At 43.2% G+C, this 14,388-nt stretch overlaps 1 protein-coding gene across 1 annotated transcript; it reads left to right on the forward strand.

Moving 5' to 3' along the window:
* The first annotated feature begins 5,344 nt into the window (after positions 1-5,344).
* On the forward strand, positions 5,345-13,819 carry tunar (TCL1 upstream neural differentiation-associated RNA). Its single transcript, XM_086158449.1, has 2 exons — positions 5,345-5,698; positions 10,357-13,819. The coding sequence occupies exons 1-2, from the start codon at positions 5,627-5,629 to the stop codon at positions 10,540-10,542; spliced, it is 258 nt and encodes an 85-aa protein (XP_086014575.1). The 5' UTR covers positions 5,345-5,626; the 3' UTR covers positions 10,543-13,819.
* Positions 13,820-14,388: the final 569 nt, after the last annotated feature.

The following is a 14,388-nucleotide window of genomic DNA, read 5'->3' on the forward strand; positions in this document are numbered from 1 at the left end:
TTATTTTTAATACATTTTTTTCATCAGCCTTGAAACGGGCACTCTTCGGAAAAAAAGTATTTCCGGTACATATTTGTGGATGTTACCGGTATGTATTTAATTAAAAGTTAAAACAAATGTTTCTGTGTAATATCTTTCTGTGTAAATATCTCATGTTACAACATGGACACCTGCGGCTTATAGACAAATAGGGCCTATGCTTGTACACATGTATTGGTTTGTTTTTACCTGGTGCAGCTATAATTCAAGTCCGCTCAATAGTTCAGAACTTATGATTTTTATCTTTATCTTTATCTTTATCTTTATCTTTATCTTTATCTTTATCTTTATCTTTATTAGGAAAGGTTTACAAAGTGGAATGTTGAAGAGGACATTTCCCCTTGCTATCTGCTGCTATGTGCAGCCATAATTATATGTAATAAATATATTATTTGATCCAATGCGATGCGAAGCCTCGTCCTGGAACGACGGTGGCAGGCTTTATCGATCAGGCTTAAAAGCATCACTTCGGCTACTTTGAGTAATTCGGCTTTTTCGGTGCGTCCAGCATTTTTTCATTATCTCATTCTATCAGGATTTGAGACTCTGGATCACCGGGGCAGAAAATAAAGCAATCAAAAATCAATCTTTAATGGCCTGTCTTAGGTTCACGACATATTATTTTTGTTTTTATTTTTACTTTTTTGACACACACACACACACACGCATGCAGTTAGTGGAAACCCGAGGTTACGTCAATCTCATCGCGGCAGGATCAACAAGAATGCTTTTACATTGTCCGCCCTCTGCTCATGAGTCATTCATCAGGACAGGAACGGTCCATTTTTCAAAGTCTGAATTTTTATTTCACTCATCTCGGCGTCTCTATTAGTGAGAGACAGGGTTGGGAAGCAGCCGTCTGGCTCTCTGACTGGAGGACACCCATATGCTGCTGTCATGTTCTTCACTAATTAGAATTAATGGCAGCCGTGACACGGCCCTTCTCCATCCTCTCACACAGCCGCTCCTTGGATCCCAATCAGCTCCCCGCTGTGTCTCTGTGCCGTTCAAAACAGAATGAAAGCTCTTGAGGAGATCAAGGCGGCGTGGAGAATTTTATTTTTCCTTTCAGACCGTGAGGTCTTTTAGATCCGTCCGTCCGTCATTTTTTTTTTACTCAAGGCTACCTGACACAACAGGTCAGCGCATAAATCCAACATGTCTTGAATGTTTCTTGCAGCCCAGATGTTGGCTCGCTTTGAATATATTGTGTTTGTTGCTAAAGTTTGCCTGTGGTGCAACTTTCGCGCTTGTCATTTATTAATGGGGTGGAAGTCCTAAGCAGTGTTGGTTGAAGGACACATTTAAAAAGAAAAACATGCAGGAGAAAACAAAAAGCACTAAACAGAAGAAAGTCAGAGGCATTAATTACAGATTGCTTCTCCCCTAATCTGGATTGCAAAGACCCTCAGTCTCAATTTATTTTATCCTTGAAACATAAAACCTAACACTTGGTGTGTGTGTGTGTGTGTGTGTGTGTGTGTGTGTGTTTGTGTGCGTTTGTGTGCGTGCGTTATTCCGTTACACCAATTTGCAGCGAGGCCTTTGTGTCCTTCGATCCACCTCGTGAAAGGTGTGCAGTATCTCACCTCTCTGAAATTAATTAAAGCAAAGTCGAGATTCTCAAAGTTTCCAGCCCGTCAACTGTTCCACATTTGTTTTCTCTTGCCTCACAGGAATGTTGGATAGCACGCCTGTTGTTTCTGCCGGGGGACAGAACAACCTGCACGTGCTGTCATGTATCATCCGTTTTACCCACAATTCACACAAACACACACAATAAGCTATGATCGTCCCCTCATTTACTTCTGCATTTCGAACTTTTATCAGCTTAGGATATCAGACCCCGCAGACGATTCGAGTCTCAGGCTCAAGGCACCGAGATCACCGATTAGATCTGGAAGGGGTTTTCTGTTGTGTTGCACCGTCGACGTTCTGTTTCCAACTGTCCCTGACTGATCACTGACTGATGCATGATCAGATTCTCATTTTAGGCCATTGTTGATCTCCACTGATCAATGGTAAAGTCTGAGGTGGTATCCATCCATCCATCCATCCATCCATCCATCCATCCATCCATCCATCCATCCATCCATCCATCCATCCATCCATCCATCCATCCATCCAACCATCCATCCAGCACACCAGTCATTCATTCATCAGCTAAGCCACATATCCTGCCTCCTGGGTCACGGGGGTCGTCAGCCCATCCCAGCAGTCAATGGGCGAGTAGCAGGTTTCACCCTGGACCGGTTGCCTGTTGGTCACAGGGCCCCATATGGAGACACAAAAATTCACCCTAATACACACAGGGGGGCACACGTGGAGACATGTTCATATGCACACAGGTCAGGACAATTTGGCTCCTGCAATGAACTCCCTGCATGTTTTTGGACTGTAGGAGGAACCTGGAGAACCCTGCTGAACCCCATGCAAACACAAGGAGAACATGGAGGCTCCAGTAAGGCCCCCAGTGGGAATCCAACCAGGGACTTGTTGCTGTTAAGCAGAAGTGCAAACGACTGTGCCGCCCTGAAGTGGATGACATTTGCGTTGCATTACGGACACTTATTTGATCTTTGCAAAACATAAACAAAGGGATGAAAGATGTTAAAAAATATGTTTGCACGATAACACCTGTCCCAGGGTTTCTCACCGTCGTCGACGGTGTTCCTGTTCGACAATTGCTGCAAATATCCGAGGAGTCTCAAATTCCTAAATAAGTGTTAGAGTTTGGAGAAACACTGACTAATAACTAATAAGATCAAGTGCCAGAACTTCTGCAGAGACTGATGTTTGATTGTTTAATCAAAGACTGATACATCCGCTTACTTCACATTGCATGATGAACAAATTAAAGGAAACACCGATGAATGGATCCAAACGCCCAACCAGGCAGAAGGAGTCCAAGTTTATTGTCACGCGGGGAAGGATGGAACATCCGCCATAAAATTATGCACATGGGCGGCCTCATTTCAGTGGGAATGTTTCCTTTACATTTCCATTTTTATTGCTGCCCGTTCCGGGTCATTTCACATGGAGAGCAACGTCGAACCTAAACTCATTTGTTGGCAGCTGTTCCACATCTTAAACATTAGCAATGGCAACATAATTATTATTGTTCAAAGGAAAATCCTTTTTTTTAATCCATACTCCTTCTTTTCTCACAACCTCTGCTTCTAAGATATCACTGCCTTGCTGAAATAAGAACATGCCGACGTTTATTGTTGCTGTGGTTCTCCGACAGTCAGAGACATCGATATACTGTAATAACACAAACCTGCCGGAACCCTTGAAGTCTCCTCACTTCGCTGGACGTCTCTTGTTTGACAGGCTGCATCATTAAATATAAATATTCAAGTGGGGAAAAATGCTTTTCTCCGGAAACACTTTGAACAGCCTGGTCGTCACGCCTCTTCTGAGAGACGAAAAAGGAAACCGTCACCTCTTCATTCAGACACTGAGAGCTGCGTTCTTTCTCCCCGTCTGAGGTGAGTAAACTTGACTGAATGGACATTGGAGTCGCGGGGGTTCCACTCTGGCTCGGATTGCGAAGCAAATATCCCGGGGGTTATTCAAATTTGTTTTGTAGCATTCTCAGCCTTTGACGTTAACGTCCAAAGATGAGATGTGATACTGTGATATAAACACATATGAAGGCTGCATTGATGAAAAGCAATATGAACCTCAGGTCGGTGAGCTGAAAATGAATATCCATACAAGGGAGGCCGCTGGTGATAGTCTTGCTGCTCCAGGTGAGTTTTGTAATATAGTTTTCCCTCCGATATGACATGAGACAAAAATCAGCTGTGTTTCCTTCCATGTCAGATTTCAATTTTCTCCGGGAAATTTCATTTTGACACTGTTTTTGGACCGTCTCCCTCGACTATGTGAATGCTTTTGTCTTGTATTGATGCCGTATGAGCAAACGGCAGTCGCCATCACATGCTTATTTTCCCCTTGTCATTGGTGGCGCAGTGGTTCACACCTCCGCCTCATATGTTCTCCTTAATTTGCATGGGTTTCCTCTCATGGTCCAAAAACATGTAGCGGGTTGGCTGGAGGCCAGTCCATATGTGTGAATGAGAGGCTGAATGATTGGGTGGCGACCAGTCCAGAGTGAACCCACCTCTCTCCCAATGACAGTTGAGATAATGTCCAGCCCAACCGCCTCCCTGAGTGCAAGATAAGCCGTACGGATAATGAATGAATTTCTTAAATTTTGCTCCTTTAAAAACCCCAATCTTGTTTCCCCTTTAGGAAACATGGCAGCATAATTACCTGTGCGGTTGGAGGCGGAGCCAATAATTACCCGTGACCGCCAAGTCCAGTGATCCGCGAGCGAATGCAGATGAAGCACCTTTTCCAATAAAAAAGCCAGATGTTAATGTGTAGAAATTAATTAAGAGGGCGTTTGGAAGCTTTTACCTGACTTGTCAACAAACCATCCACTTTTCCAAATCGGCAACAAATGTTGTTCGATGCCCCTCTCCTTGTGTCTTGCGCACACACACACACACACACACACACACACACACACACACACACACACACAAACTCACACACGCACACCCAACCATTGCTGTCAGCGTGGCATATTTTGCATGGGCACACATAAAATCCTGAAATCATACCAGTGCGGACCCTCACCCCTCATACTGGCCTCTGTCACAAATGCTATTCGTCGTCAGGCTCTGTGTGACTCCCTTGAGCCGGTTGCCAGGCAACGGCAGCTACATTAATATGCGAGAGAGAAAGGGAGCAGGGGATACCTCTCGTCTGTGGAGCAAAAGCAAGCGCGACAGCGTATGTGTGAGGTGACGGGTTCCTTCCCAGCATCCCCGCCTCTCTCTCCATCCGTCTTATAGCCGCCCGGTGTTTGCGCTCCGCGCTGTTAGTTAGGAACACACGCTCAGCCGCCGGAGCGAGAAAAGCTATGTCAGGTTTATACAGCGTGTAGAGTAAGCAGGGGGTCTCCATCAGCTGAGCGGGGCTACCTCCTCATTTCAGTATGAAACATTTAAAAGCAGAGATATGCAGCAAAGCTGAGAAGTTAGAAAGTTTGATTAAAGAGAATTTCATTTGCTAAACAATGGTTGGCAGGAGGGACGAAGCTCAAGAATCTTTTGTTGGGTGCACTTTTTTGGACAAAGAAGGATGGAAATGTTCACATGAAACAGCTTTGTTACCCTCCCGCCCCCAATCGCTCATCAACTGACTCTATTCTTCAACTTGACATCATCCTTCCACACAGACGAGAAGAACAAGAATACCAGGAGGAGGAGGAGGAGGAGGAGGAGATAGAAGAGGACGTGGGGAGGCAAAACAGAAAAAAAAAAAAAACGGGAAGACGAGAGAGCGGCACAGTTTCAGCTCTCAGAAGAACGAGGAGGAGAAAGTGACGGGCTGCTAGAACTTGGCCACGAGTGAAATGAAATTCGGGGAGACGCCGGGGCACTGCAGGCGACGGCAACCGACGAGAGCCCTGAAATTGGAGCACCTGGAAGACACGGCAGCCCTTTCTGGACCCAGCGCCCCTCCACGGCCCAAGGATGAGAAGGGTCCACTTTCACCTTAGTTGCCAGGGATGTCTCTGCACTACGGGAAGGTGTCCCTCACCAGCATGTCCAATGTCATGTTATTCCTGATGCTTTGCAAGGTAGGTCTCCCTTTCTCGTCGCAGTCGCTCCAAATCAAGTTTGACTCTACTTGGCCCCAAAAAAAAAAAAAAGCACCCAATGAATCTTTCACCATTTTTAAATGTCACAACAGCATCTGGTGATGAATTTATAATGCCTCACGGTATATTCCTTATGGATACTTCCAGGCTCAGTTGTCTTTGCATGAATCATTAATCACGGTAACGGAGACGCTCCGGATGTTAACCTGTCTAATGGTACTTCTCGCCGAGCGGCGGTGGGTGTTTTTTTTCCCGAGAAGAAAAAAAAAAGTCCTCCACGCGCTCCCCCTGGGAGTTGCGAGCATGTTGTTAACTGGTTTAATTGCTTCTTATGTAACAGCAGAGACATCTTGAAGGAAAGTCTGTCTGATCCTGTTTGCGTGTTGAAATGTCAACGGGACTTATCAAGTAATCTATTACTCCCGAGTTATGAAGTTGATGTAGAATGAACCATGTGGATGGATGACATGTAAATAAAACAGTCCACTGTGTCTTCTAAATGTTTAAATCCCATGTTTTGTCAATTTAACATCTCACCCCTGTCGTTTCTCAACATTCAAAGGGATTTTTTGGAAAAAGAATCATCTCCAACTGCGCATCTTATCAGTTCAGTGACAGATCTGTCACGTTCTCCCGCTCGCAGTGCTTCGAACGGGCCAGAAAAATAGGTCAGGCATGCGATTTGGAGCAGTTATTAAAAGAGACGATCGGAAGTATGAAAGCCAATCGTGTTCTCCGATCTCCGAGAACGTAAAAGATCCCAATGTTCACGAGAAGCAACAGACACCGCTTTTCTTCTTCTGAAACAAGTCCAAATGTGTGTGTCTGTGTGTTTGTGTTTGTGTGTGTGTGTTTTTTTAAATGTATGTCAGTATGTGATGGAGAGCCCATCACCCATGTGTTACCCATGTGTTACCCATGTGTGAATGCATGTGTGAATACACATTTGGGAAGAGTTGTGAGAGGCTTGCTTTAATTCCAGTTTAAAACAATGCCAAAAGCGACTCGGGCTGTCAGACCCTGTTAACATCTGGAGTCTTTTGACATGCTCAGGATCATTCAAGTGGCAAAAGGTTTTACTCTTCAGTGATCTGAGGATGTTAGCTTTTATTAGGTGCAGCAGGAGTGTCCGGAAATGTCTCAGGTATTGCATCGCCCCCCCTCCCTCTTTCTCGGTCCGTCTGCTCTTTTCATACGAAAATCGCTGCCGGCTGTTGTTGCACGGGTGCCAGGTGCGATCTTGTCTTGTAAGACAATAACTCCCGACAACTTGGAAAAGGAAGGAGATGCGTCTTGGGCGATAACAGAAGAATCATATTCAAACCCCGTGCCGCCATGATGGCAGCGGCACAGCCGGGACGAATCATGGACGGGGAAAGTTAAGACATGACAGTGTCAGGCTCTTGATCGACAGCAGGGATCAATACTGAGATAACGAATCCTCTTTCCTTTGGAGGAACACACAGTCAAATAGCAATTCACCGAGGAGAGTCGGACCGGACGGGAGCTTTGTCTTGGCTAGAGAGATAAGCTTTTGTTTAAATCACATGACTAAACACACTCCCATATATATCAATACATGAGTTAACCAATGAATGTTGGTGTCTCAAGAGGTTATTGTAATACTGTGATATTCAGTCTATACTGTCATTTATTTCAATATTCAGCTGTAAATGAAAAACCCTGAAATTTTTGGCACAGTCAATTGGCACATAATCAATTATAATGAATTATTTTATCTATTACTAATAGTATTTTTTAAATCATTATGAATAGTATAACTTGGGCCCATTACTGTTTACATCTCCGAATCATGTCTCCTTTGTTTTTTTCCTGTAAAATGTCATTTCAAAGCGGATGCACAACACTGAAACTAATGTTGCACCTGCCAAAAAAAACGTATATCAAATTTATCTATGACAAAGGAACAAAAGACAATGACACTATTCTCTGTTGATTTCATTATTATCTTTTCCATCCGATCCATCTTGGGTTGTGAGAGCTCTGATCCTGGACACTCACCGTCCTGCCCCAGTGGCAGAAAGTTGTTTTGTATGGTTAATAATTATGGTAGATTAAAGGGCTGAACCACTGGCTGCCTCCTGAAACATGGCGTTCTCTTCACTGTACCGGCTCTGGAAAGCATCCAGAGGCTTTGCTGTTAGACACGCAGCTGTACTCTGGTGCTAAATCTGTTTCCTCAGCACTCAGGTTTTTGGCAGAGCCTGGACCCCACATCCACATCCCTACTACCACTGCCGCCCCCCCCCCCCCCCCCCCCCCCCCCCACATGCCCTCAACATACCTCGGCATATTTGTCTTGAAAAAAAAAAATCTATTTTTTGGATTTATTTTTCTGCTGAGCATTTGTTTATATCAGCAGCAAGCAGGCATCTTCATGCATGAGGGCACATCCAGCTTGCAACACACTGATCTCCATCCAGGTTGAGGGAAGCCTTGTTTACAGCTCTCCCCAGGAGAGGCAATCAATGCCCATTGTTACAGATCAGAGGAGGGGAGCGCACTGTAACACACAGACCCATCCTGGTGGGATTTTTTATTATGTACATCAAGAGCACAATGCCGGGAGATGATTGGACTCTTAGAGAGGACAATCATTTTGATGCTCTTAGCCTGATAAACAGGTCTGAGAGAGGGGACTTTTTACCAAGAGCTGTAAAGATAGGAACGGTAGGTTATCCATCACAGCCAGTTCCTGATTATGAACTGACCCGATTATGCTTTTTTGACTCGTAAAGTCCGACATTTCTACAGCGGCGTGACCCTTGCAACGTCATATGATACACTCACTGGCTTATAACCCTCAGCCAGTCAAACAGCTGCTGGATATTGATGTAGTGTTACCATTCATTTTCAAGGGATACACACATATAAATAGATGGAAAACACATTCTGCGAATTAATTTGAGCGATACTGACTTTGCAAAGATTAATTAGAGTGAAACTGCCTGCAACTATGTTTCGTGTTGCCTAGTGGATGTGCGTGGTTTCATTTCATTAGGCATGTAAAAGTACACACAAATGTTTGGTATGTGCCCCAAAGCAATAATTAAAGACATAAAAGATGTTTAACTGAACAAGCATCTCCTATAGTTACTATTCTTGTTTATTTCTGATTCGGCTTTGCAGCCCCGAGTTTATTCTTTTCACATTTGAATGTTTAAAGCGGTTATGCAAGAGGGCGCCACTCATTCAAAACGAAAAATCGGGGTGCGTCGGTGTGCATGTACAGATTGGTCAAGGTACATCTCATGTAGGACATTCACGGTGCGAGAAACACCAGCTCTCTCCGAGAGAAAATAACTTCCTCTGCCAATTACCCAAATAAGTCTAACAGGTTTTTGTGCACCGAATGTAGAAGGTAATATCTTGCATCCAAGCATTTCAATGAGAGAAACGATTCCCCAGATGAGTTATTTTTAGTCTGCATTAGCTTACATGTAGTTCGTGTGAAACCCACTGACCCGCAAAAGGAGCGATTTTCTCTCGAGAGGTGTTTGGATGCCAACTTGCACAAGCTGCTGCGCCTCTGGGCTAAAAACACGTAGCCAGTTTCTAATACCCGCCCCGGGGGCTACACAAATCAATACACACACCCCAGAAATGTCACACCTGTGAGCCGGCACTCTGACAGACGACATGTGATCACATCAGTGGAAGAAATTCCAACTCTGGGGTGCAGGATTTTCTTTTCACCCCACGGTGCCTCTGTAAGGTCACTCCTATGATTCCTTGCGCGTCGGTCAGAGACAGAAAGTGTGCATAGTGTGCGATGTGAATAAGCAGGCACCAAAGAAGCTTTATACTTCATTTTGAGTTAAATACTTCATCTGGTTTTTATTTGTGGTACTAAATTCATTTTTAAGTAGGGAAATAGAGGAAATAAATAGAAACAAGTTTTGTCGCATACATGTGGAAATAAAAGTGATATAAAGCGTGAACTCTCATTGCTCTGTCACAGTGCTGGTCATATACAGGGCTGGAAATACAAATCTATTTCCTGATTAAATGGACAGTTTCATATATTCAACTTGGCAAATGGAAAATAATTCAAATCATCCAGTAGTTTAATTTTTCCATCGGATGACGGGAAATCAGTAAAGAGCAGATTCTTGTGTGCTCACCAAACCAGAAGCACCAGCCAGGGTCATTCATTAACTTTCTCTGTATGTGTGTGTGTGTGTGTGTGTGTGTGTCAATCTTATCGATCTCAAATACCAAAGAAAGTTCTTCTTGTTGTCACTTGACTCGCATATCAACTCTAAATCAAAATAAAATCTCCCAAAACTTATTTGACACACAGTTATTCACACTCAACATTGAAATGAGTGCGTTTATGGCGCCGGAACATTTAATTTTGGGAACCTCTGTCAGCGGCTTACAGCCATCTTAATATAATCCATTTTAATCTCAATGTGCACTATAATATTAAAAACACATGGTATCATGCCAATCATACGCAAGAGCTCTTAATTACTATGCTAATTATTTCATTGCCAAGACCTCATCAAGGGACACATTTATCGCAGTCCAGCATTCGCGAGGAAATCTCCGCATTTGCAGTGACTAACACGTGGCTTGTGTTTTGTCTTTCCTCTCTTATCTGTTCACTCCAGACCGGTCTGAGACGAAAACTCCAGACTTTTCCAGGGAAAATGGTAAACACTGTCTACAGTGATGAGGAGAAGGGAGTTCTTGACAAGGAAAGCAAGGAAGAGACCATCTTGGCCATGTTGGGCATCATCGGGACCATTCTCAATTTAGTGGTCATCATCTTTGTCTACATTTACACAACTTTGTAGGCCCCGATGTTCACCTTTCTTCGTGCTGGCGCAGCTATGTTGACTGATGTGGAGACGATGGACTTGGCAGCCGAGACCGGGATCTAAGACGTTGTGGTTTTTTTTGCATCCGTCCTGGATCACCTCACCGCAAAAGTGATGCGACAAGAACACGGAGCGTTTCTGCCTCCCCCTTGTATGTAATGCTACCCAGAATGCCTGAAAATCTGACTTGTACATAATGCATGAAGCCGGTGTCAGATGCTCAGAGGGAAAGGCTCAGCAGCTGCAGCCTTCGCCAAAACAGGATTGTGACACGTCGCAAACAGCTCGGACGCCTTCGAAAGACTCGTGTTCCCATGAAGTGAAACATGGGTTTATGATCATTTATCGGCTTTGCTCGTTTGAAACATGACGGGAACAGATACAAAACGCAGGTATCTGCAGCGCTGGTGTTTTCCCCTCAGAGATTTACTCAAATACTCAAAGGGTTTTATTCTGTTGTATAAATGTTTGTTTTATACACTTTTTCTTCATGTTTTCAATGGAAAAGCGGCTTTGGATGGTGTAAATCACAAAAATACCCTATCGTGGGAATACGTTGGAGTCCCATTCTTCTTGAATGATGCCGTGTCTTTGTTTTGATTTTTAAGTGCTGAAATGGCTCTCCGATTTGTCTGTGTTCGACGTTGTCCTTGCTATCGAAATGTTGAAGATCAGATGGTGTTACGTAAGTAAGGTCAAATGATTCGCTTTTGATTTATTATCCTAGGTTGTTTTTTTTTTTTTAATATGTTTTCATTCGTCTTCAAGCCTTTGGGGTCAGCGGAGCCGAAGGAGATGCTCCACACCGGGAAATATTTCGAGGCGTTTTTGAAAATTCACAAAGACAAGCTACATCTTGTCTGTAGAGCTCCGTTGGGGGAATACATGTTTTGCTCCTCGGCTGTCGTACGAAACACGTTTTTAAATTGAGTTCAGCCATTCATTAATTCTGCTTGGGTTTATCATCATGAACATTTAGAGATGGATTTATGGCTCATTATATTTTCTAATGCACACTGGGGTTCACCGAGCCCGAGAGCTCTGAGAAGACTCCAGATAGCGCTCAGATGTAAATCTCCTGTCTTTAATTCAAAATGTAGACATGTGCATAACAACTGTATGCCTTAAATCATGGGGGGTTTACATTCCCATGAAGTGTAAAATTATCAGGTTATTACTATTTTGTGAAGGAATCCACTTAAGGTCTTTATATATAGATCAATATAATGCCAGATTTTGTTTTATAGGTGAAAGGTAATGTAATGGGTGGTTTTATAAAAGTGCTTTGCTCGTGTTTCATAATGATGTACATCCTGAATTGTCACTTTTGGAAAACAGAAATTTGATTTATCTGACACTGGAGAATAAGCAAGTGTAAATTCCCGCAGACAAGTCGAGTGGAAAAGCCCTGTACAGTGATAACTGGAATGAAGGAGGAAATTAGATGATTTCTGACACCATGACAAAGCCCTAAAGGAAGGAGATTAAGTCAACAAACCACAGCCAATGCTCATCTCAAGGGAGATGCAACAATAATGAGAACCATCAGGTGTCCCAGGCCTGATTATTAGCAGGGAAAAACTTTTTCACAAAACGAATCAAGCTTATACGCGTGAAACTACTGCTGAAGCTTGATCCTGTAATGAAGGAGAATAGAGATATTTGATAAAAACCTGGTTGAAACGGCAATCTATGCAGATTTGTTATGTACATGTGTATCATGTGTGCACAAGTGGAGAATGTGTGTGAACAGGATATCACCCAGTGCAAATTCAGGAGTTCGGTAAAAAGACAAATTGCGGTTAGGAGCGACACGGTGGTGCAGCGGTTAGCGAGTTTGGACTCAAAGCATGAAGGTCCCCAGTTGGATTCCTCCGGCGGGCTTTTCTTTTAGGAGTTCCCATGTTCTCCCCGAGTCAGCTTGGGGTTTGTTGCTGAAGTCCAAAAACATGCAGGAGGTTCATTGGAGACCCTGAATTGCGCACACATATGAGTAAGAGAGGGAACAGATGTATGCCTTCAGATGTGGCCCTATGATGGCCTGGTGAGCGTGCCTGGGGTCTTGAGGTCCTAGGATGAACCCCGTCTCTCGCCCAATGACAACTGGAATAGAACCCTTCACCCCAAACCTGCATGGCAAGCATTATAGATAACGAATGAATGAATGAAGAATTGCAATTACAACTTAAAATGTGCTAATCCCCAAAATAGTCCTGTAAATTGGCATGGTGCGCAGGAGTTACCCTGCGAACGTGAGACAAAAAAAACCTACGCGAAACAGAATTGTTACGGCTGTGTCACGAACGCTTTTAAAATGTAGCTTTGAATTTGCTTGGAATAAAACATTGGCAGCAGACAGTTTTGCTCTCGTTTCAATCCTCCGAACGCAAACCCTCATTTTTGCAGTAAATATAATACAATAACAATTGAAGAAAGAGAAAGTTCAGTAGAGTTTCAGGCAATGACAAAAAAGTATTTTCAATTATTGCTGATGCTCGATACATTGCCAATATGTTAAAAGGACTTTTCATCATGACAGCTCATATTTAAAGAATATTAACTCCAGGGCAAGAAAAGGTTGGACTTCGTCATGGCGAACAATGCAATTCTTTTACGTTTTTTGCTCAGCAACGTGAAAGCGGCTTGGACGACGTTTGAAGCAAGGCTGGATACCCGCCTGATATTACTTGATGAGTATTAATTAACAACCACGTGGTTCGTTTAAAGGAGAATAATATGAGACATAAGCAAATGCTGACGAATAGTGTACATTGTGTAAAGAATGTAAGGCTTCTCCATGTGTAAGGGACATTTCTGTTTCTTAGTGTGTATCGTCACGGTATCAGAAAGTGCCTGAGATCGAAGTGTCTCAACCTCATCAGTGGAGAAGGAAAGGAAACGAGGACTCTGGACGGACGCTTGTCCCACATGCTTTAATAAAATCTGGTTTCAGTTTGGTGCTTCTTGTGTTTAAAGCATGAGGAAAGGAGGGACGCTTAGTAAGCACATGGACAATAATTATGAATGTATTCATATTTGATGTAAATGCTGATTATCCATGATTATCCATGATGATTTACATGACTTTTCCCGAGGTGATGGAACCTGATCTATTCTGATGTTTAATTTATGTGTGTACTGAAGCTATTTACACTTTTTGACTCGTCTCTTGTGTGTTCCCAATACAACTTTTTTTTTCAGTCTGCAGTTTTGTTTTGGAAAAAACAAAAAAACAAAAACTGAAATAAATACATATTAAATCTGAATTAATTGGGATTTTTTATTTTAGTGGTGAGGGATGAATTAAACTGGCGTAATGCAGCACATTAGCTCCAGCCTTCAATTCAATTTTCAAGCCCTTGTCTCATCATGAATTTGCAGAAACTTGAAACTATTTGCCCTCCAGCGCTTGAAAATCTATTTTCTGCATCTGACAGCTGTATGAGATTACAGCAAAGCCTCAGTTGAGAACGGAGGAAGAAACCCAACCTTTAAGAGTTTTCGGCGTTACATCCAGCAAGGCGTATTTCTCTCCCCAGCTGTAAATCAATCTGAAAGATGGGGGTGGGGGGGGGTGGGGGTGGGGTGGGGTGGAAGAATGCAAGAAAAAAAACAAAGCCAAAACAGACACCAAATCACCCATAACAGATTTTGAGATTTTATTCAGTCTTCTCACGGTTTGCATCTTTGGGTTATATGTGTGTCAGAATAATTTCCCAGTCCATTAAGAAAGCTCTCTGACTGGTAACATACTGAAATAATCCTGTTAAAAAATAGCTCGACTCTACTTTTCCTCTAAACACAACAGAATGAATCGATAAA

This window comes from Fistularia commersonii, chromosome 1 (assembly GCF_037954325.1).
Source record: "Fistularia commersonii isolate RoL2024-O1a breed Wild chromosome 1, RoL_Fcom_v1.0, whole genome shotgun sequence".
NCBI lineage: Eukaryota > Metazoa > Chordata > Actinopteri > Syngnathiformes > Fistulariidae > Fistularia > Fistularia commersonii.

Coding starts and splice junctions, on each gene's coding strand:
- tunar (XM_086158449.1), top strand. CDS start 5,627: ATGTCTCTGCACTACGGGAAGGTGTCCCTCACCAGCATGTCCAATGTC. Junction 5,699..10,356: donor TATTCCTGATGCTTTGCAAG/GTAGGTCTCCCT, acceptor TGTTCACTCCAG/ACCGGTCTGAGACGAAAACT.